A 24,294-nucleotide genomic window follows, 5' to 3' on the forward strand; every position below is an offset into this window, starting at 1 on the left:
AGGCACTTCTATTTATTTATTGCTTTATTAGGGAGTGGAGGGAAACTTTTCATAGGTCCCCTTCTCCCTAAGTTGTTTCCTCCTCACTCAGAAGTCTCAACTTTGTTTAGGTTCTTCTAGCCAATTCATACCAACCAGTACAAAACTACTGCTTTTTGAACCCAATGTACAATCTATTACTTACTATTTTCCAACTGTAAGGCTCGAGATTTCTTAATTTTCTGAGATGTCACTTCTTTTCCTCAATAGATCTTTGTTTTTATATGTTGGGTAAGAAACCATGGAATTGGTAGGAGCAAGAAAATAAAATCAAGAAGAATCTAGAAGGGAATTTATAGGAGAGTGTCTAATAGCAATATATGATGCAGACCTAACATGATGTTTAGGATATTAGAATTTCGAGTGGGTTTCTTCTATTGGTGAGCTGTAGGGAAGTCATGTGGTCAGCTCAACCTATGTAACCTGGATGTAAGAATGTGCTTGGAATAACTGGAAACAAAAGAGTTAATGCTCCTCAAGGACTATAGTTGACACTTGAGCACAAGCTCTCTTGAAACACTGGCAGGGAAATATAGGAGACACAGCACAGAAAACCACTAAGAAAGCAGCTGCAAGATGAACAAATGCATAATCCCATGGCAAAACTGAAAACAAGGGTAAAGCACATGCTTTAGAGATATTTCACCCAAGGGGAGAGAAAGGGTCATATTTGTGAAATTCCCATCAGGCATTAGTTGAGGCCTGATCCCAACATGTGCTAGTTACCCTACAGAGCAGTGGCCTTTTGTGGTTTTAGAAAAAGCCTGCAGACCAAGAGACACACAGTGCAAGTCAGATGCAGCCCAACGCAGTAAGCAGAGGGCAGGGGACCCAACAGCACCTGCTATTAACAACTGACAGAATCTAGTAGCACATTAATCTATGGATAAATTTTAGTAATTTTTAAGAAAATGGGCTCCATACCCAATGTGGGGCTTGAACTCACACTCCTCAGCCAAGCACCCAAATTTTGGTAATTCTTTTTTTTTTTTTTTTTTAAATAAAGTTTCTTTTCTTTTTTTTTTTATTATTATTTATTTACGATAGTCACAGAGAGAGAGAAAGAGAGAGAGGCAGAGACACAGGCAGAGGGAGAAGCAGGCTCCGTGCACCGGGAGCCCGACGTGGGATTCGATCCCGGGTCTCCAGGATCGCGCCCTGAGCCAAAGGCAGGCGCCAAACCGCTGCGCCACCCAGGGATCCCAATTTTGGTAATTCTTAATATCTCATTAGTTACTGGTGAGTAGCCCTTATTTTACTTTTAAAAAGTCAGTGTAGGGCAGCCCGGGTGGCTCAGCGGTTTAGCGCTGCCTTCAGCCCAGGGCCTGATCCTGGAGACCTGAGATCGAGTCCCATGTCGGGCTCCCTGCATGGAGCCTGCTTCTTCCTCTGCCTCTCTCTCTCTCTTCTCTGTCTCTCATGAATGAATAAATAAATAAATAAATAAATAAATAAAATATTTTTTTAAAAAGTCAATGTAGAATCTGCTAATTTTTCTATATAAAACAAAGAAAAGCATTTTTTTACACCATTCTTTTACTTAAAAACATTTCTCCCCCAGTTTTATGAGAGGTAAGAAAAGCACTCCCACATCATTCATAATCCATCAAATTGTCTCCAACCTAGGGAACCACAAGGTTTTTATGCCTCCCTTCCACCTTAGCTTGGGGTCGTGAAAGTATGAGGAGCTCAAGGGAGGCCAGACAACTGCTTATTACATTCTATTAATTCTCGTCTACAGCCAGGTTAGCCACAAAAAGAGGGTCTCCACAGCAAAACCATTTCAGTTCCTGTTTAATAATTTTCATAAAACAATGAAGTTACACATAATTACAAGGGTGATAAAGTCTGGTCCTTAAATGGTCTTTTTTTTTTTTTTTAAGATTTTATTCATTTCTTCATGAGAGACAGAGAGAGACAGAGAGAGAGAGAGAGAGAGAAGCAGAGACACAGGCAGAGGGAGAAGCAGGCTCCACGCAGGGAGCCTGACATGGGACTCGATCCCGGGACTCCAGGGTCACACCCTGGGCCAAAGGCAGGCGCTAAACCGCCGAGCCACCCATGGATCCCCAAAATGGTCTTTTTCCAGTTAGTATCACATGGGTATCTGTTGTCTGTGAGTACCCTGATGCTTAATAAAGCTTGTGCGCCAGATGAAAGATTTTCCGCATTTGTCACATCTATAGGGTCTTTCTCCGGTATGAATGACTTCATGACGATGAAGATTTGCCTTAAAACTAAAAGTTTTTCCACATTCTCTACATTCAAAGAATTCCTCCTTGGTATGGGTTCTTTGGTGCTGAATGAGATCTACACTTCGGCTAAAGGACTGTCCACATTCACTGCATTTGTGAGTGTTCTGTTTAGTATGAATCTGTTGATGGCTCAAAAGGGTCGAATGCCGACCAAAGGCTTTTCCACATTCAAGACACTTATGGGGTTTTTCTCCACTGTGGATTAACTGATGTCGAATAAGGGTTGAATTCTGACTAAATGTTTTTTTGCACTCACTACATTTATAGGGTTTTTCTTTGGTATGGATCCTCTTATGTTCAATAAGATATGCCATCTGGCGGAAAAATTTTCCACAGTCATGACACTTATATGGCTTTTTTTGAGGGTGACACTGTTTATGGACAATAAGAGTAGACTTCTGTTTGAAGGCTTGCCCACATATGTCACATTCAAAGGGATCCTCTGATGTATGAACTCTTTGATGTCGAACAAAATTAGCCTGACGCCTGAAGACTCTATCACATTCACTGCACTCATAAGATTTTGCATTTGTAAGAATTTGCTTATGCTGCAAAAGGAATGATCTCTGATTGAAAGGTTTTCCATTCTCCTCACATTTGCCCTGCTTCTTCCTTGTTTGAGCATTCTGAATTTGAATAAGGTGGAGGTTTTGAAGGAAGTCCTTGTGACATTCATCACCAATAGTAGGGAATGTGAGTCTGTAAATGTCCACCAACTCATTACATTTATGTAACTTTTCTCCAAGTCTCTTGGCCATTTTCTGCTTTACTGATGTCTTACAGGACTCTACATCTTCTGAAATTTTCTGCTTTGGAGTTGGCTTTTTCATCTTGCATCTAGCTTCAGAACCTAATCAAATAAGAAGAAAACAGAAAAATGACCTGTCCTCTGCAGAAGGGAAAAAAAGAAGCCAACTATATGTTGAAGCTAAGAAGTGCTTGGTTAGTTATATCATCCCACTACATTCTGATTTTTCATAGGACTCCTGGCTTCAATAGCAGAAAGAATTCTGGACATCAACTAACCAACAGAAAAATGCACAAGTGTGTGCCAGAGAAGTGAGAACTGAACAACCTCATCACCACTAATGGAAAGCTAACTTAGTCTGGGTATTCAGTAGGGTCACATAAATGTAGGAGAGGTAGCATCTTATACTCTCTAGACAAACATGTTTTCAATAATTCTGGGAGAAACAACTCCTTAAAAATGGAAAATGTAATGGGATGCCTGGGTGGCTCAGTGGTTGAGCGTCTGCCTTTGGCTCAGGGCATGATCTCAGAGTCCTGGGATCGAGTTCCACATCAGGCTCCCCTTGAGGAGCCTGCTTCTCTCTCTGCCTATGTCTCTGCCCCTCTCCCTGTGTCTCTCATAAATAAATAAATAAAATATTTTTTAAAATGGGGAGTGTAAGATAGAATAAAAAAGGAACCAGAGGAAAGTAGATACAAAAGCCAATGGACCACAGCAATAGTTCTCAACAAGGAGTGATTTTGCCTCCTGAGGGATATTGACAATGTCTGGAGACAGACATTAGTTGTCACAACTGGGGTGGTGCTACTCAAATCTAATGGGTAGAGGACAATGATACGGCTAAATGTCCTACAATACATAGGACAGCTCCCTACCACAAAGAATTAACCAGCTCAAAATGTCAATAGAGTAGAGGGTGAGAAAGTATGGAGCAGAAGGATATGGAAAAAGGTAGAAGCAGCAATCAGGACACAGTAAGTAGGAAAAAGTAGATCAAGAAACCTCATGGGAATATGAAAACCAAAATGAAAGCAATGGAACAAGAGAAAACAGGAAGGATAAGTAATGAGGGTAGAATAAGGAATATCTAATTTGGCATAAGAGCTGTCAGACCTGGGCAGCCCCAGTGGCTCAGCGGTTTAGCACCGCCTTCAGCCCAGGGCCTGATCCTGGAGACCCAGGATCGAGTCCCACGTCGGGTTCCCTGCATGGAGCCTGCTTCTCCCTCTGCCTGTGTCTCTGCCTCTCTCTATGTTTCTCATGAATAAATAAATAAATCTTAAAAAAAAAAAAAAGAGCTGTCAGACCTGCTGCTTCAGAGAAGCACTCTACTGTAAAAGAATGAGGATAAGCTTTGCAGACTTGAGATCAAATCCCAACTACCAATGTACTGGTGACAGATACCTGAATCTTTTCAAAGTATACTTATTTATTTTTAGTAATCTCTACATCCAACATGGGGCTCAAACCCATGACGCTGAAATTAAGATTCACATACTTTACCAACTGAACCAGCCAGATGCCCCTGATTCTTTTAGTTTCTTCATCTGGAAAATGGAGCTAATGGTCACACATACTACCTTCAGAAGACAGCAGGGATGAACAAATGGGAGGATATATGCCAAACACCTGGCTCAGTGTCTGGGGCACACAATGGGCTTTATTTCCTGCCTCTTCAGGATTTCCACTCGACTGGGTCCTTTCCTCACCCACCTGGACAAGCACTACTGGTAGACTTCCTAGTCCCAGCTCTTGGAAGATCCAGGATCCATGGTTCTTCCCATTGCTCCAGCAGGCAGATCACCTCAGGTTTGGGAAACTGAAATCCTACTCATGGAGAAGTAAACGGGATGTGGTTAGTGAGTTATGGAGAGATGTCCTAGAGCTCAGCTTAACTCCCTTGGGTCTACAGTGGCAAACAGATAAGGACAATAATCAAAAGGGCTGGTGACAAGAGAATTCAGCACAGTCTTTCTGAAAATCTGACAATCTTTACTGAAAGCCTCAACAATATTCACACCTCTAGATGTGGTCATTTCACTCTTAGAGATACAGCCTATGGAACAATTATGACAAAGATTAATCCAGGATGTTCAGCAGAGTTGTACCAGTGCATTGCTGGAATTAAAGTAAACATCAACGGAGCAATGTCTACAGCATAGCATGTTAATGTAGTGAAGGCAAAAGTATTAGGCAGATATTAGAAATCCATGTATTCAAGAATATTAAAATAGGAAAATGTTCCCTATATGTTTTAAAGCAGAATGCAAAACTCAGGTGAGTACGATCCAAATTTTGTTTTTAAAACTATACATGTGTGTGTATATGTACATAACTATATATATATGCATATATATATATATGAAAAAGTAAACCAAAATGTTAACAGGGGTAATTTCTGGGCAGTGGGCCTACAGAGGATTTTTATTTCCTACTCTGTTATTGAAAAGTCATTCGGTAATACAAAGAGACTTAAAAGTGCCTGTACCCTTTAACACCAAAATTTTGTATATTCGAGAAGAGTCAGGAATTCATATAAGGATTTATGGTCAGAAACATCCATTCTAACATTATAATATAGAAAATGATGAATGCATAAGCAAGCCAACAACAACAAAAAAAAGCCAAACTAAATATCCCCAAATGGAAAAATGATTAAACATCATAGATCATACAACAGAATTACATTATGCTCATTTCCTATATTTATGGAGGCTTTTACTAGCATAGGGAAAATGCTGATACTGTAAATGTTAAGATTTAAATGAATTATAGAATTATACAATGAATATGTTCAGCTACATTTTTTTTAAAGCATAGGGGGAGAAAAACTGGAAATAAATCTTCCAAAGGACAGCATTATCCTCAAATATTCTCCCCTCCCTGTCATAATTCCATGTACCTTCTATGTATTCAAGTCTGCTCTTGTCATCATTTACAAGGAAAACAGACATAAAAACTCCAGAGGTGGGTGGACAATCCCACAAGTGGTGGTCAAGACTGTGGCAAGAGGGCAGCCCCGGTGGCGCAGTGGTTTAGCGCAGCCTAGGGCGTGATCCTGGAGACCCTGGATCGAGTCCCACGTCAGGCTCCCTGCATGGAGCCTGCTTCTCCCTCTGCCTGTATCTCTGCCTCTCTCTCACTCACTCTGTGTCTCTATGAATAAATAAATAAATAATCTAAAAAAAAAAAAAAAAGACTGTGGCAAGAATGTCAGTGTGGGGGTCAAAGCTGTGGCCCCCAAAAGCAAGCTATTTGTTAAGGAAATGCCCACAGGACGGGACTGCATTGGAATAAGACAAAGGCAGGTTCCCCAGAGTAGAGAAACAGAGAAGGTTCAGAAATATAGTTGGTTAAAAATCATTTCCTGGATACCTGGTGAGGCTGCCAACAAGGAAGGAACCCATTTCCAGAGAGAAGACAGAAAAAGACTTTTCAAAAGAAAAAAAAAGCTAACCTTTGGAATCCAAATCAGTCATAATCTTTTCAGCTGCTACAGGTCTTTTTTTTTTTTTTTTTTATGATAGTCACACAGAGAGAGACAGAGAGAGAGAGAGGCAGAGACATAAGCAGAGGGAGAAGCAGGTTCCATGCACCGGGAGCCCGACGTGGGATTCAATCCCAGGTCTCCAGGATCGCGCCCTGGGCCAAAGGCAGGTGCCAAACCTCTGCGCCACCCAGGGATCCCTGCTACAAGTCTTATAGATGTGGAGGATGCAGATTGGGGTAGGGGGTGGATTAAGCATCTCTGACCTCTAAAATAAAAGGAAACTATTCATTGTTCACAATTCCTTATTTGAAAATCTTGAGGCCAGATGTGTTTCAAGATTCAGAATTTTCCCAGATTTTGGAAAATGTACACTTAGTGTGTATAGTTTCTATTACATACCACCCCCAACAGGGGTAGGAGCTGTACCCTTAAACACACTGGTATTTCTGATGCTAAACAGATAGATACGAAGACCAAGTGAGAAAGATCAGGATGATATATAACTTTCCATAGGAAAAGATCAGGTTTTACCACCTGATGACTTTAGGTTGGGCCTTGCAGCCAAATAAATTATGAAAAAACTAGTTTTTGGAGTTTCTCTGATGTTGGAATTGCAAATAAGGGACTGAGGACTTGTATAGACACTCAAAGCCAAATCTTCAAGCTGAGTCATTACCCAACAAGATCATGTTTCTGTAGTTCTCCAGCATCACGTCTCTGTAGAGGTCTTTCTGGGCCCAGTCAAGTCTGTTCCATTCTTCTCTGGTGAAGTACATGGCCACGTCATCAAAGGACAACAACTCCTGAAAACAGATTGATTACAAGCTCGGTTCTTTTTTTTTTTAATTTATGATAGTCATACAGAGATAGATAGAGAGAGAGAGAGGCAGAGACACAGGCAGAGGGAGAAGCAGGCTCCATGCACTGGGAGCCTGACATGGGATTCGATCCCAGGTCTCCAGGATCGCGCCCTGGGTCAAAGGCAGGCGCCAAACCACTGCGCCACCCAGGGATCCCACAAGCTCAGTTCTTATGATAACTTTGTGAGCTATCATTATTATTCTATGGGTGAGGTCTGAAGAGGTAAAGGGACTCAGCCAAGCTCATTCTTCCTTCTGTACCACAGGGTAGACAAACTTTTTCTGTAGAGGGCCAGATGGTATTTTAGGCTTTCCAGGTGATTTGGTCTCTGCTACAATTATTCAACTCTGTGGAGGTCGCACAGAAGCAGCCAGGAACAATAGGGAAGTGAATGGGCATGGCTGTGTTCCAGTAAAATCTGACTACCAGGTCCAGGTCAGCTTGCTGACTCTGCTCTTATAAAATATCACCTTTAACAATATATTTCTGCCCTGGTTCCCTTCGGAAAGAGATGGCACATTCCAATGAGGTCACTGAAGATGGGGTAGCATGCAGACTATTCAAAGAAGGGGGCTTCATGGAAACCAACAAGGCATGCTAAAGCATGTGTGGGGCTGGCTCTGATGGGGAAGAAGACGGGAGGGGTTATTGGAATCCAGAAAGTTGTTGGAGAGGAAGCAAGACTGGGGCTTTGTAGCCACTGTCATCCCACAGCAGGGATGCCCTGGGAATAAAACCTGACACCACTTTCCTCCAGGTTTCTAGTTCCCTGACCCCTTCAACCCATTGTCAAGAACCAACTGGAAGCCAGAGGGCAAGACAACCCATTGATGGCATACAAAGGTCAGCCTCAAAGGGCACAGACCAAAGTAGGGGAGGGTGGAGCATACATCAGAGGTATGCTCTGTTTAGTACAATATATAAGGTAGAAGTTTCCATTTGCAACTGTGTTCAACTCCTGTGGGCCAAGAATAGAAGGTGCCTCACACTACTGCAGCCCTTGGAGCAGAGGCCTAGTGTCTACCCACTAAGCTCCCTTCCCTTAGGAGAAACTGTATAGCATGGGGCTCTCTGTGCAGGTTAAGGGCAATCATGGCCCCTCTTTCCTCCCTACCAAGCCTGACTTCCAGGGCTATGGGTTCAAACTCCCTTCCACCACCATTCCAAATATCCCTCCTTTTACCAGAGCTGCCCTGCACATCTCAGCTGACATTCTCTGATGCTCTGTGGAAGGTTAGCAAGCACCGGGGAATAAAATGGCTTAATCTGGGATGCCTGGGTGGCGCAGCAGTTGAGCATCTGCCTTTGGCTCAAAGTGTGATCCTTGGGTCCGGGGACTGAGTCCCACATTGGGCTCCCTGCAAAGAACCTGCTTCTTCCTCTGCCTATGTCTGTCTCTCTCTGTGTCTCTCATAAATAAATAAATAAAATCTTTTTAAAAATGGCTTAATCTCCCACAGAGTTACCTCTATACACTCAGTTTCATAGCCTTTAATGTTGCCCCAAACTCTCACCCTCCTCTTCCTCCCCAGGGTCTTCTACATGTTTGCCACCCTCATTCTTTGAAGGAACATTTATTGGGCACCAGTAAGTTTCTAGTTTTCAAGAAAGGTTCCAGCTCCTGCTGAGGCCACAGGATACAGCTATTCAGGCTGTGCAAGGCTCAACCCTACAGAATACCGTTCACATCACAGCTGTGTGAATGGGGTCCCCTCGAGTTGCTACATGCACAATCTGTGTGATTCTATAGCAGCTCTGGTCCCTGCTTAGGGAGTGAACCATCTAGGAGGAAAGATGGAGAAGTCAACAAGGTAACAATCCAATGGGAGGTACTCAGAGGGGGCTAGGAGGACACATGGCTCAGCCCACCACTCCCTTCCAGAAGGCATTGCCAGTTATGCCCCAGGAAAGAACCCACAGGACACATGCTCCCTAATTCCTCCCCTGCCATCCCCGCCAGGCATTACCTATGTTCTCACTCATCCCTTTCTCTTTTCCCTCTCTACAAAAGAAGCTGTCCTCCTACCAATCCCTCCCTCTCTGTCTCTGCTTCCATTCCCTTGTGTCTCCCCCAGGGTCTTAACCCAATGATGAGGACTCTTCCTTGTCTAGAATTTTATTGTCTTTCCCCTGTGATACTCTGATTTTTTAATAAGAAGTATATATTTAGGGGCACCTGAGTGGCTAGGTGTTTGCCTTCAGCTCGACGATGACTCCGAGTCAGGCTCTCCACTGAGTGAGAAGTCTGCTTTTCACCCTCTTCCTCTCCCTCTACCCTTCCTCTCCACTCTCACGTGTGCTCTCTAATAAATAAATAAAACCCTTTTTTAAAAAAGAAATACATATTCAATCTTCATCCTGATTTCTGGCACAGAGCTCATAAAACCCTTGGAATTCGTAAGGGCTAAAGGGATAAGAGCAGGAGCATCTCTTCATATTTGGTCTTTTGTCCTTGGTTTCTGAAATAGCTTGAGTCATGAAGGTAAAAGTGTCTCCTTACTCAAAACAAATTGCTTTCACCACACCTGAGATTATGTTAATGAGGTGATCTCTGGAAAGGCCCCAAGGATGGCAGGCTGGCTGCCAAGAAAACCAACCTTGTGATTAGGGGATTTGAACACCCCCAATTCAGAGGAGGGTGAGGGGGCTGGAGGTCGAATCAGTCATCAAAGGTCAATGATTTACTCAATCAAGCCCATGTAATGAGCTTCTATAAACACCCAAAAGGATGGGGTTCAGACAGCTTCGGAGTTGGTGAGGCTGTGGAGTGCTGGGAGTATGGCACACTCAGAATATGGAAGCTCTGTGCCCCTCTTCTGTCTGGCTGTTCCCAGGTATAGTGTTTTATAATAAACCAGTAATCCAGTAAGTAAACTGTATTCCTGAGTTCTGTGAGCCACTCTAGTAAATTAATCGAAGGAGGGGTTCATGGTAATCTCTAAATATACAGCCAGTCAAGGCACAGGTGACAACCTGGACTTGCAATTAGCTGGCATCAGAAGTGGAGGAGGGGCAGTCTTGTCAGACTGGGCCCTTACCCTGTGGGGTCTGATGCTAACTCTAGATAGAGTGTCAAAACTCAGTGAAATTGCAGCGCCCCACCCCCACCCCCGGTGGTTTCACAGAATTGCCTGATGTGTGGGACAAACCCCAACATGTCTGGTATCCAAAGTGAAATGTAACATGAAGGTAGAAACCAGAGAAACACAGGAGAGTTTTTCCTAAACACTCACTTCTCCTCTAACTCCTTCCCCTTTATCAGCAAAAATCCCAAGACTTCTCTTATCTTTAAAAAGACATTCCTGTGCCTGCCTTCCCCTCTGGTTTCTGCTCTCTCTCCTTCCCTTACTGGACCAGGTCCCGGGAGAAGACTACTCTCACTTCCAGTCACTCCATAAGGCACCATCTGGTTTATGCCTCTTCACACCTCTGCACATGCTCCACAGCACCCCTACTCCCGCCTCCTCGGATCACAGGGAAGAGTAATACAGTTCCTATAGGAAGTCAGGGAGGTTTTCACAGAGAAGAGGAGTTTTTCATTCCGTCTCAAAATCCGAATATGTGAGTTTGCCTCTGTACAGAGAGAAGAGGCAAGAATAGAGGAACGGAAGAGCACTGCAGACTTTCTGGCCATCAAGGCACGCTGGAGATGAAGCCAGAAGGTGGGCAAGCAGCCAGAGCTTTGGGACTCCTCAGAAAATGCAGACACCCTGGAGCACTACGGCCAAACTGCAATAACTCCAATTCCTTCCCTCCATTGACCGTTCTTTCAAAACTGTTATGATGGCTTCCTAACTTGTCTCCTTATTTTTAAACTCAACTTTTTTTTTATATTTCTTTTTAATTTTTATTTATTTATGATAGTCACAGAGAAAGAGAGAGAGGCAGAGACACAGGCGGAGGAAGAAGCAGGCTCCATGCACCGGGAAGCCGGTGGGATTCGATCCCGGGTCTCCAGGATCGCGCCCTGGGGCAAAGGCAGGCGCCAAACCACTGCGCCACCCAGGGATCCCTAAACTCAACTTTTATAATCATCCTCCATAATGTTACAAATTCAATAACTAATCTTCCATTGGACCCTTCAATACCAGCAAATCAGAAACTATCCCTGTATTGCAAGAATATGTTTACAGATCTACTTTTCAAAAAAACAAAACCTGTAAACTCCTTCAGGTAGAGTTTACCTCCCAGCATAAAGTATAGTATCTGGTAACACAGTAACACTGACAGAACTATGGTAACAGTATCTAAAACTTGCAGAGTGCTTAAAATAGAACTAGATAGTATGCAAAGTATTATCCACTGATTTTAGGAAATGCCTTTTTTTTTTTTTTAAAGATTTTTATTTATTTATTCATGAGACACAGAGAGAGAGAGAGAAGCAGAGGGCGAAGCAGGCCCCATGCAGGAAGCCCAATGTGGGATTCGATCCAGGATCACGCCCTGGGCCAAAGGCAGGCACTCAACCGCTGGGCCACCCAGAAGTGTCTTACTTAATACTCACAGGTCTTTGTGATAAGTGATACTATCCCATTTACAGATAAGTAAACTGAGGCCCAAGGAGTTTACGTAACTGGCTGAAGGTAACATATCTAAAACAAAGCCAGGGGCAGCCCCGGTGGCTCAACGGTTTAGTACCACCTTCGGCCTGGGGTGTGATCCTGGAGACCCGGGATCGAGTCCCGCGTCAGGCTCCCTGCATGGAGCCTCCTTCTCCCTCTGCCTGTGTCTCCACCTTTCTCTCTCTCTGTCTCTCATGAATAAATAAATAAAATCTTTAAAAAATAAAATAAAGCCAGGATTTGAACCTGTCTGACCCCAGAGTTCAAGCTCTTTACATCACACCTTCCAAGAAGGAAGAATCCCCAAATTAATAAAGATGGCTTGACCTTAACAAAGGAGTCCAAGCCACTGCTTGGCCGCAGGGACTGTCCTGAGGAAGACAAGGAGGAGACCAGCTCACCTTCCATCCAGCTGCCAGGAATACACCTTCCAAGTCCTGGTCTCCGAGGTGGGGCAGGATCACTGCCATCAGGCTGAACCGAAAGAGAAAAAAAGATAACGAGTAAGGCTAGTTCCAGTTTAAAGCTCTCTCACCAGGCAGCCCTGGGACAGAAAATTCTAAGCTGGTCACAGTCACCACGTTTGGTGCTGAAATAGGTGATAAAGCAAAAGGAGCTGCTAGAACAGTCTTTTCAGGAATTTCTGAAGTTAGCTTAATTTCTAAAGCTTTATTCCAGGGCCCTGCCCTCCCCTGCTCCCTGGAATACATTCTATAGCACCCTATTGAAAGACTAAATACCAAAGAGACAAGACCATAGATAAAAACAGAACTCTGACCCACAATCTGCAGCAACCAGCCCAGAACCCAAACCACAACAAAGGCAGCAATCAGCCCCACATCGAGATTGGATCAGTAACTGCCAGCTTATCCTAAATTCTGACTTCCTTCCTACAATCTAGGACCAACAGAGAAAGCCTAATACATTCCCCTACGCAACCACACAGGATGTCCCACTTCTACTTCTTTAACCTGCCCCCAGCTTTCCCAAGTCAACAACCTCCAAACTGGACACATCTGAGCTTTCCTTTTTTTCCCACCATGAAGCTTTCCCCCACCTGCCTTTGAGTCTCTGCCAAACAGGTGATTGTGGCTCACTCCCTTGCTATAGCAGGATCTGAATGAAGAGCCTTCGTTTGCTCTCATTTTGGGGGGAGTTCCATAGGGAGGCGTTCATGTATTTCTTCATCCTACAGGATCAGCTCAGAGAGTATAAAAATGACTTTAGGGCAGTGAGAGAGTTCTGGCTACATGTTACATACAAAGAAGCAACCATTGTCAAAGAGTACTCAGAGAGATTTACTTGATATGAATATTCATGGAATGAGAAACAAACAGCAAACAAGGAGACTTCAAAACCATATGTATAAAGAGACTGAGCCATCTGCTGCCACTGCTCAGTTCATAAAGCGTGTGAGGGGTAGCAGAATATGCAACCCATGATTATTTTGTGCTGTAGGCACTTGAAAAGTGGCAAACAAACACAAAGAAAGGCTTTCTCTGAACTCCCCTTATCTGCTTAAAGACAGATCCCTCAAAAGGAACTCAGCTATCTTAAATTCCCCTCCCAGGGAAGACAGACTTCTGTCATAGGAGACGAGATGAGATGACACATCAACACTCAGACAAACTGTCATAAACGATCAGACCTCCAGTCTGCTCCTCTAAGGACCCACTTATCTTTCCTAAAAATCATTTACTCTCCTCCAAGAGGCCTACATCCTCTCTCCTCTTTCCCTATTAAAAGAGTATTTAGGAGGATGCCTGGGTGGCTCGGTGGTTGAGCATCTGCCTTCAGTTCAGGGCATTAGGCAGGACTTTGCCCTCTGTCCTGTGTCTCTGCCTCTTTCTTTGTGTCTCTCATAAATAAATAAATGAAATCTTAAAAAAAAAAAAAGGGGGGGGGTATTTAGGTCTGAATTCTAAGCCACTCCAGGAGTTACTCATTTTTCCATGGATATTTCCCATGTATTCATGTTAATAAATTTGTTTTTCTCTTAATCTTTTCCTGCCAGTGCTGAGGTCTCAGCTAAGAACAAAGAAAGAAAATTATTTCTCCGTCCCTACACACGAAATGAGGAAGTACCTTGTTTTCTGTTGTGACTGCTTAATAGAAACTTACAACCCTTTTAGAATAGGAGCATTGCACAAGTTTTCTTGATTCTAGCTACCGGCTGGGAAGCTACAAGGTCACCATGACAAGAAAACAGCTTAAGTTTCGTGGAAGGAGAGTCAGCACTTTGGGGAAATTAGGACAGTTCGAGTTTTGGTTTCACAGTTACGGGTGGTGGATCGAAATATAGTCTGCACCTTGGTTTTTCCTTAACATCGCAGAATCAATATTTAGTCTCCCAGCGTTTACAAGTGATGGGATACAGGTGACTTCTTTCTTTCTTCTTTCTTTTCTTTCTTTCTTTTCTCTTTCTTTCTTTCTCTTTCTTTTCTTTTCTTTCTATTTAGTGTGTGTCTATGTGTGTACAAGTGCGCGGTCTGCCAAGTAAACCTTGCTTTCTGTAAGTGCATTTTTAAGAAAGTCTCATGCAACACTCACGTTCCTTAAAACATTTGGAAGATGCTCTTCAAGCAAGGAGGTACTCCAAAAAAAAAAAAAAAATGTCCTGACTGATGGCTTCAAGATTGGAGAAGGGACCTCAACCCTTTCATGACCTAAACTATACTGTCTGCCGTGAGCCTGGTGCATTTGGAAGCCAGAACCTAAAACGCCACTTTCCCAATAATGTGAACTCCTGAAACGTTCAATCACATCTCCTTTTCCCCTATAACCAAACCAAGCCAAACCAAACCACAGTATTCAGCGGCCATTCATTCATCGGACTTGCCCTTCCTTAAATGCTGAGGACCTGACACCACGGAAAATATTCACAAGTTGACATCCTCAGGAAGACGCTCCGTAAGTGCCCTGTGAGCTCCCGCCCGAGGGTCGGCCGACCCCGGACACCTGCCGTGCGGGACCACCCACCCCTCCCATCACGCTAGCTCCTCTCTCTCCACACCTGCTCCGCGCCTCCGACCCTCCGCGCGCCGCCTCCTCCAGGAAGTCCTCAGTGTCCACCTGCTGCGGCCATCGGGGCCGGGCTCCCCTTATCGAGGTTCCAGGCGGGACCGGTGGCACGGTCGGCGCCCCTCCGCGGACCCCCTACCTGAGGGCGCGAACGCGGAAGAAACCCGCGCCACTTGCCCGCCCTCAGTCGCCCGCGGGGAGCCCAGCGTCCCCGCCGGTGTACCTTCTAGGAAGCGCGGAGGCTTCGGAACTCTCTGGTCGGGTTAGGAGAGCGACAGCCACCGGTCTCACGCACCCGCCGCTCCGCTCGGGGCCAATCAACGGCCTCCGAGGGCGCCGGCTGGGCCACGTGATCCCCAGGCCCCGCCCCCGCCAGTTCCCGCTCTGTCGAGCAGTCCGGAATCTGCGGTACGAGCCACCTGAAGGCATTAAAAAACCTCTGCTGCTGAGACCGTCGTCTTCCACAGTGAATCAGAATTTCTGGGGGTGGGCTCTCGTGCACCTGGGTATTTCTAAAAGCTCCTCTTGTGAGTGTAGTGGAGAGTGACCAACTTTTTAGAGAGCTAGCCCTGGACACAACCCTACCAGACGAATAACATAGGATGTTGACTCTAATGAATTATGATACATAGCTGTTATTTAACATAAAATATGAAAAGTAGGTGTTCATCTGAAATTCTGTCATTCGGAAATTACATGAATGTTACTTAAAGCAATACAGGACTAGTTATCAGTGGCAATTTTTTTTTTTTAAGATTTTATTTATTCATGAGAGACACTGGGAGAGAGAGGCAGAGACACAGACGGGGAGAAGCAGGCTCCATGCAGGGAGCCCGACGTGAGACTCGATCCTGGGACCCCAGGATCACACCCTGGGCTGAAGGCAGGTACTAAACCGCTGAGTCACCCAAGGATCCCATCAGTGGCAATTAGTTGTAATTAATAGGAAGACTAAGCTTTGATAGGATTCCATATGTTTAGCAAAGAAAAAAAAGTAACAGATTAAAAAAAAAAACAACCACCCTTGTGTGAAATCGCCCTTTAAGTCTGGATTTCCATTGGCCCAAACACTGGAAACAGAGAGACGCAGAGGGAAAGAGGGATGGGGTGTTTGTTTTACTAACACCATACTACTTGTTTGACCTGGGACAAACTAACTCCTCTGTATGTTAGTTTCCATATATGTAAAATAAGGAGACTAGTACTATGAATCTTAAGGGTTGTTCTGAGTACTCATACTCTCTTATCCTCCATTTTGCATTCAACTGTTTCAGTTACCCAAGGTCAATAGCAGTCCATCGCGGTCCAGAAGCAGATGGTCCTCCTTCTGACATATCCTAAGATCGATAGTAGCCTAAGGCTGTATCACAAAGCGAATATCATTCACCTCATTTCATCTCATCATATAGGCATCTTATCATCTCACATCATCACAAGAAGGGTGAGTATGGTTCAATAAGATGTTTTGAGAAGGCTCCTGGGTGGTTCAGTGGTTAGGCTCTGCTTTCCACTCAGAGCATGATCCTGGAGTTTGGGGATCGAGTCCCACATCAGGCTCCCTCCAGGGAGCCTGCTTCTCCCTCTGCCTGCGTCTCTCTCTTTCTCTTTGTCTCTCATGAATAAATAAAATATTTAATTTAAAAGAAAGATATTTTGAGAGACAGAGATAAACAATATTCACATAGCTTTTATTACAGTATATTGTTATAATCGGTCTATTTTATTGTCGTTATTGTTAATCTCCTACCATACTTAATTTATAAATGAAACTTTATGGGAGCACCTGGGTGGCTCAGTCGGTTAAGCGTCTGCCTTCAGCTCACCTCATGTTCCCAGGGTCCTGGGATCAAGTCCTCCATCAGGCTCCTTGCTCAGCGGGGAGTCTGCTTCTCCCTCTCCCTCTGCCCCTGCACCCTGGTTGTGTTCTCTCTCACACTCTCTGTCTCTCTCTCAAGTAAATAAAACCTTAAGAAAAAAAGTGAAATTTTAAGTGTAAGTACAGGAAAAAAAACATAGTATATATAAGGTTTGGTACTAGCCATAGTTTCAGGCATCAACTGAGAGTCTTGGAATGTATCCCCCCACAGGTAAGGGGGGAATACAGAGGAGGGGGCCACTTTCTGCTCATTCTCTACCATATTAAATGAGTTAGTATGCTTAGAACAATGCTCGGCCACAGTAAATGTTCCTAAAGCATTAGGGAGAAAACCTTCAGTTTCTAAACATCTTTAGATGAACGCAGGTATTCAGTGACTCTGTTGTAGCAGTTTGAACTTCTAAAGGAAAATTAAGAGAATCAGGAAATAAAATGAAATTCATTCATTCATTTAATATTTACTGAGGGCCTACAATGTTCTAGGCACTGTTAAATTTCAAATATTACACATTTAAATGTTACTCAAAGTATTTAGGGCTTGGTCCAGGCAAAGGGCTGCTGATCTCATATAGGAAAAACCAGTTGAGCTTTTGAAAAATTAGGCTGTGCTAGCATGACAACATTGAAGACATGGGGGACCTCAAAATCAGAGGTAGTTTCCTTCTCAGGATATTTACTGATAGCTGAAGCTACACAAAGCTGGAGGATAAAGAGCTATACTAACATATTGGGAATGGAAAAGGAGAATTTTCAATCTCCCAGTGCTTGAGATAAGGACTACTACAGGGAGATTACTAACTGTAAATCATACAAACAATAGTTTCCACTGCTACTCTTGTATTAAGTTCACTGATCCTTTCAGATGTTTTTTTAATCTCTAGAAGTTCTATTTGTTTTTATGACCTTGTATTTTTCTGTTCATTATATTTGTGTCTTTTATGTTCCCTCCCTCCCTCCCTCCTCCTTCCTTCCTTCCTTCCTTCCTTCCTTCCTTCCTTCCTTCCTTCCTTCCTTTCCTCCCTCCTTTTTGTAGAGAGAGAGAATGAGTGGGAAAAGGCAGAGGGAGAGAGAGAGAGAGACTCTTAAGCAGGCTCCACACCCAACTAGGAGTTCAATCTCACGACACTGAGATCATAACCCGAACCAAAATCAAGAGCTGGACTCTTAACTGACTGAGCCACCCCACTATGTTTGTTTCTTTTAAGTCCTTGAGCATAATTATTTTAAAGCCCATGTCTCCTGGGGCACCTAGGTGCCCTGTCAGTTTAGCATCCGACTCCTTACTTTTGATCTCAGCTCAGGTCATGATCTCAGGGTTGTGAGATCCCCACACTCCACTCCACTTAAAGTCTTTGTCTCCTGACTCCATAATGTCTGTCATTTTTGGATCTGCTTCTATGGACTGATTATTTTCCTGGTTTGGGATTACATTTTCCTGTTACTTTATAAACCTATTAGTTTTTGATTGGATGCCAGACATTATGAGTTTTACACTGAGTGCCACAGTTTGTTGTTTTCCTTTAAAAGCATTAGAACCATACCATCTAGAAATCCCTTTTCTGGGGGAATACCCCAAAGAAATGAAAGCAGAGTGATTCAAACAGATAATTGTACACTCATGTTCATAATAGCTTTAGTCACAACAGCCAAAAGACAGAAGCAAGCCAAGTGTCCTGGACAGATGAATGGATAAACAAATTGTGGTGTTTCCATACAATGGAATGTTTCCCAGCCTAAAATAGGAAGGAAATTATCTGACAAATGCTGCAACATGGATGAACCTTGAGTATGTGATGCTAAGTGAAATAGGCCTGACAGACAAGGACAAATATTATATGATTCTAATTATGTGAGGGACCTAGAGTAATCAAATTCATAGAGACAGGGAGTAGAAAGGCACTTTCCAGGGGCTGAGGAAAGGGGGAAGTGGAGAACTGATGTTTAATGGGGACAGAGTTTCAGGTTGGGAAGATGGAAAAAGTTCTGGAGATGTACTGTTGTGATGGTTGCACACAGTGTAAATGTCCTTAAGCCACTGAGCTGTCCACTTAAAAATGATTTAAAGGGTACATTTTATGTTATATATATTTTACTAGAATAAAATTTTTTTCTTTAAGACAGTTCATATTACTTTCAGATCAGCTTGACTCTTTCAAAGCTTGTTTTGAAGCTTTGAAAGATGAGTTACCCCAAGAAGAATGTGACCTTAGCTTGAAAGCTTGAGCAAATCTTGATGTCCTCTAGGGCTAGTTTAATACTTTTACTAATTATGGCAGTCAGGACATGAGCCTCTCCTAGCTCTTTGTGAACTTAGAATTATTTCGCTTACAGTTTCCTATTCATTCTTTGCCTGGCATTTGATTCTACTAGGAACAGACTCAAGAGGACCCATTATAGAAATTTCTAGAGATTTTCTCTGTGTAGCTTTTGGCTCCTTAGGATTCTGCTACCCAAATCCCAGCTACTTCCTCCTTTTTTTTTTTAAGATTTTATTTATGTATTAGAGAAAGAGAGAGGGCAAGCATGAGCAGGGGGAGAGGTGGAAGGAGAGAGAAAGGGAGAAGTAGACGTCTGCTGAGCAGGGAGCCCCAGGACCCTGGGATCACGATCTGAGGCAAAGACAGATGCTTAACCAACTGAGCCACCCAGGCATGCCGCCTCCACCTCCTTGAATTCAAATCTCTGTCTCCTCATCTTAGAGAGCCTGCTATGGTCTGTTTAGACTCTTCATCCTCTGCACTGTGGCATAAAAGATGCCTTATTTTCAGGGATCACAGGTCTGTATTCCTATTGTCTCCAATCTTAAAAACATCTTCTTGTATGTTCTGTCTGGTTTTATAGTTTTTTACAATGAGTTCAGTAAGTCCAGTCTTAGTAATTGCATCATGGCCAGAAGAGGAAACTCAGAATAGTTCTAGTATGCATTTCCTTTATTACAAATCCACTTAAAATTTTCATATACTTCAATTCTATTAAAAAGAAGCAACAGAGGTGCCTGGGTGGCTCAGTTACCGACTCCTGATTTTGGCTCAGGTCATGATCTCAGGGTCACGAGTTTGAGCCCTGCATTGGATGTGTGCTCAGTGGGGAGTCTGCTTGAGATCCTCTCTTCCTCTCCCTCAGCCCCTTCCCCCCTGCCAAATAATTTAAGATTTTATTTATTTATTCATGATAGACTAGAGAGAGAGAGAGAGAGAGAGAGAGAGAGGCAGAGACACAGGCAGAGGGAGAAGCAGGCTCCATGCACCGGAGCCTGACATGGGATTCGATCCCGGGTCTCCAGGATCGCGCCCTGGGCCAAAGGCAGGCGCTAAACCACTGCGCCACCCAGGGATCCCTAGGGAGACTCATTTTTATTCAGGGTCTGTGGGTTTTTACTGAGGACAGTGATCTGGTGAACATGTCCCCTTAGGCATCTAGGAAGGGGTCAGAACAAAGTCTGGAGCCAGGGGCCTTGGCTTCGAGATGTCCGAGTGCCATGGTCTGGAATGTGCATATAATGGCTGTGGTGTCTAAAGAAGTGTCTGTCCAATCAGACAGGGGCTCCCAAATGTGGGGCAAAGGTCATGTGGAAGCCTGGGACAGGGGCCATAAACAAATTCGCCTGAGGCAAAACAAAGGAACTAGAAGTTTGTTGAATACACCTCAAGGGAGCAGTGGGCACGATAGGAAAGCAGAGGCTGTCAGAGAGGAGACAGTGGATGGGGGTGGTTTTTAAAGGGGGAGGGTGGGGAGATGTGGCAACATAGGGCAATTTCCCCTTTTTTGTTAACTGTCTGTGCCAGGTCATAAGTAGCCCATTGGTAAATTAGGGCCAGTGGATATTCTCAGGTGGGTTGTCTGATGGGCCTGTGTTCAGCCAGGGGGTTGCCGTAGGCCCTTTCTACAATCCTTCGCTCAAGCCTGTTTGCCTAAAAGTGTTCTCTACAAAGGCTTCCTCTGGTCATTCTCACCTGTCCTTCCTTAGTTGTTATCTATTCTAAAGAAATCATTAGCTCTTTGTCCCTTACTAGGAGGACATTCTGAGGCCTGTGTGGAGTGGGATGGAGGTGCAGGTCCTAGCAAGAATAAAAGCAGGTAAAGGAGAAAAAAAAAAAAAAGCAGGTAAGCAGATTTTTATGGAGTCCTTCAGCGTCCCTATCTCAAACCTTACAACACCATACCAAGATTTAATACCTGACCTCATTTGTTTTGACCTTCCCAGGAATGTCATCCTAACCTGTCAGTATGGAATATTCTGGTCAGCAGGAATGAAGCAATGCTTCTAACAGGTTCTGTTGTCCCCCAAATGAAGGTTATCTTGCCAGAAGGTTTTTGGGGGTTTTTTCACTTATGACTTCCTTGTCCCACATCCTCTCTGCCTTTCAAAACCTTTCCTTCTGTAGCCCTCTGAAGCTCCATTCTGTTGCTGGTTGGGATGCTGCCCAATTCATGAATCATTCAGTAAAACCAACTCTTTTTTAAAATTCCTCCACTACATTTTTTTTTTTACAATTTCATTTGTATTTTGTGAGTGAACTGTCTATAATTGTATGTGAATGTTTTCCTCTTGAGGTATAGACTTTGGATTTTGAGACATCATTAGAAATACATCTCTGTTCCCAGATTAGAAATGAGTTCATCATGTTTTTTGGTTTCTTCCTCCTCTCCCCGCCCTTCTCATCCCTTCCGTCCTCAGGGTTCTCCCCTTCTGCTACTTCTGCTTCTTCTGCCTCTTTAATACATAACTCTCTGATCTATTTGGAGTTTAACCTGATATGTGGTAGAAGTTATGGATTTTTTTTAAATGATAGTCACAGAGAGAGAGAGAGAGAGAGAGAGAGAGGCAGAGACGCAGGCAGAGGGAGAAGCAGGCTCCATGCACCGGGAGCCCAACGTGGGACTCGATCCCGGGTCTTCAGGATCGCACCCTGGGCCAAAGGCAGGCGCTAAACCGCTGCGCCACCCAGGGATCCCGAAGTTATGGATTTAAATTTAACATTTTTCCAACAAAATTATCCAGTAACATTTGTTTAAAACAAATGTCTTGGGGTGCTTGGGTGGCTCAGTCGGTTATGTGTCTGCCTTCAGTTCAGGTTGTGATCTCAGGGTCCTGGGATCGAGCCTCCTGTCAGGGATCCCCGCTTAGTGGAAAGTCTGCTTCTTCTCCCTCTGTGCATGCTCTCCCTCTCTCTTGCTGTCTCTCAAGTAAATTAATCAATTAAATAAAATCTGAGGGAAAAAAAAGGAAACACATAGGAGAAAGATTCAGAAGGCTGGGTTTTTCCTTGTAGAAGGCTGGGTTTTTCCTTGTAATAACTGGATCCTACTAGAATTTGTCCCACTTCCTTGAACTTGGTGATTTTAATAACTGATCCATCCCTGGGATTGACCAATCTTTGTGTCTTTCTTTATCCTGGCAGAGCTTGCTTTGTAGCTCCCTCACTTGCTCTATAAAGTGTTTGAATCTATGCTTCTGCACAAGACATCCCTCTAGACTCTACTCTTTTTTTTTTAAGATTTTATTTATGTATTCATGACAGACACATAGAGAGAGAGAGATAGGCAGAGACACAGGCAGAGGGAGAAGCAGGCTCCATGCAGGGAGCCTGGTGTGGGACTCGATCCCCGGTCTCCAGTATCACACCCCGGGCGGAAGGCAGCGCTAAACCGCGGAGCCACCCAGGCTGCCCTCTACTCTTTTTTTTTTTTTAAGTTAGTTAGTTAGTTTGTTTATGTATGTATGTATGTATGTATTATGTATGTATGTATTTATGTAATCTTGGCCTGGGGCCGGTACCACCATGTTCTCTCGGGCGGGTGTCAACGGGCTCTCTGCCTGGGCCGTGGAGCTGCAATGGAGCCAAATTCAAAATATTGTAACTCTAAAAGATATTACCAGATGACTAAAGTCCATCAAAAACATCCAGAAAATCACCAAGTCTATGAAAATGGTAGCACAGCAAAATATGCCCGAGCCGAGAGAGAGCTGAAACCAGCTTGAGTGTATGGATGGAATAGGATCTTTGGCCCTGTATGAAAAAGCTGATATTAAGGCGCCTGAAGACAATAAGAAACATTTCTTATCAGTGTGTCCTCAGATCAAGGGCTCTGTGGTGCTATTCATTCCTCGGTTGCTAAACAGATGAAAAATGAGTGGCCAGACTCAAAGCAGCCAGGAAAGAAGTTATGCTTGTTGGAATTGGTGATAAAATCAGGGGTATACCTCACAGGACTCACTCTGACCAGTTTCTGGTGTCCTTCAAAGAAGTAGGAAGAAAAACTCCTACTTTTGGAGATGCATCCATCATTGCCCTGGAACTGCTGAATTCTGGATATGAATTTGATGAAGGGTCTATCATCTTTAATTGGTTCAGGTCTGTGATCTACTACAAGACAGAAGAAAAGCCCATCTTTTCTCCTGAAAGCGTTGTAAGCGGGCAGCCCAGGTGGCTCAGCGGTTTAGCACCGCCATCAGCCCAGGTCCTGATCCTGGAGACCCGGATCAAGTCCCACGTCGGGCTCCCAGCATGGAGCCTGCTTCTCCTTCTGCCTGTGTCTCTGCCGCGCTCTCATTCTCTCTCTCTCTCTCTCTCTCATTGATAAATAAATAAGTAAATCTTAAAAAAAAGAGAAACAAACCGTTGCAAGTGCTGAGAGCATGAGTACCTATGATGATACTGATGTTGATGTGCTGCAGAATTACCAAGAATACAATTTGGCCAACATCATCTACTATTCTCTAAAGGAATCCACGAGTGAGCAGAGCGCCAGGAGGACGGCCATGGACAATGCTAGCAGAATGCTTCTTCTTTTTTTTTTTTTAAAGATTTTATTTATTCATGAGAAACAGAGAGAGAGAGCAGCAGAGACACAGGCAGAGAGAGAAGCAGGCTCCATGCAGGGAGCCCGACGTGCGACTCGATCCCGGGTCTCCAGGATCAGGACCTGGGCTGAAGGCGGTGCTAAACCGCTGGGCCAGCCGGGCTGCCCAGCAAGAACACTCTGAGATGATTGACAAACTGACTTTGACGTTCGCACCCACCAGGCTGTCATCACGAAAGAGTTGATTGAAATCATCTCTGGTGCAGCAGCTCTGGATTAATGAAAACCAAGTTTCATCCTCAGATAAGAGGTAAAGAAGGAAAATACTGCCACTGAATTTATTTTTAGCTTACTGCTGTCCTCATCAGAAGAAATTGTTGGTCTGTTGTTTAAACTACTAAAGACAGCAAGATGTTTGTAAATTATTTTACAATAAACAGCTTTCCATAAGAAAAAAAAAAGTAATCTCTACACACAATGTGGGGCTCGAACTCACAACCCCGAGATTAAGAGTCATGTGCTCCTCCAACTGAGCCAGCCAGGTGCCTCCAGACTCTACTCTTAATCTCTCTCTCTCCAGGTTTCTGTTATGAGTCACCTGTGTTCAGCCTTATGCTAACATCTTTGCCCTGGCA

General features: G+C 43.9%; 1 protein-coding gene and 1 pseudogene across 2 annotated transcripts; one reads left to right on the forward strand and one right to left on the reverse strand.

Moving 5' to 3' along the window:
• Positions 1-1,503: 1,503 nt before the first annotated feature.
• Positions 1,504-15,243, reverse strand: ZNF789 (zinc finger protein 789). Of its 2 annotated transcripts, none has more exons than XM_041748430.1 (5): positions 14,972-15,243; positions 12,360-12,432; positions 7,212-7,338; positions 4,759-4,872; positions 1,504-3,144 (listed from the first exon to the last, which is right to left on the reverse strand). In XM_041748430.1, the coding sequence occupies exons 2-5, from the start codon at positions 12,426-12,428 to the stop codon at positions 2,135-2,137; spliced, it is 1,320 nt and encodes a 439-aa protein (XP_041604364.1). In that variant the 5' UTR covers positions 12,429-12,432; positions 14,972-15,243; the 3' UTR covers positions 1,504-2,134. The 2 variants fall into 2 exon arrangements, with proteins under 2 accessions (XP_041604364.1, XP_041604365.1); XM_041748431.1 differs by lacking the exon at positions 14,972-15,243 and adding an exon at positions 13,020-13,149.
• Positions 15,244-22,724: 7,481 nt separating this feature from the next.
• Positions 22,725-23,973, forward strand: LOC121486945 (annotated as a pseudogene).
• The last annotated feature ends 321 nt before the right edge of the window (positions 23,974-24,294 follow it).

The sequence above is a fragment of the Vulpes lagopus genome, chromosome 3 (assembly GCF_018345385.1).
Source record: "Vulpes lagopus strain Blue_001 chromosome 3, ASM1834538v1, whole genome shotgun sequence".
Classification (NCBI taxonomy): domain Eukaryota; kingdom Metazoa; phylum Chordata; class Mammalia; order Carnivora; family Canidae; genus Vulpes; species Vulpes lagopus.

Bases quoted from the DNA above. Each gene is read 5' to 3' on its own strand.
- ZNF789 (XM_041748430.1), bottom strand. From the start codon at position 12,428: ATGGCAGTGATCCTGCCCCACCTCGGAGACCAGGACTTGGAAGGTGTA. The intron at 7,339-12,359 runs GTGAGCTGGTCT...ATCTGTTTTCAG, and splicing joins TCCTGGCAGCTGGATGGAAG to GAGTTGTTGTCCTTTGATGA. The intron at 3,145-4,758 runs GTGGGTGAGGAA...TTATTTGATTAG, and splicing joins TACCAGTAGTGCTTGTCCAG to GTTCTGAAGCTAGATGCAAG.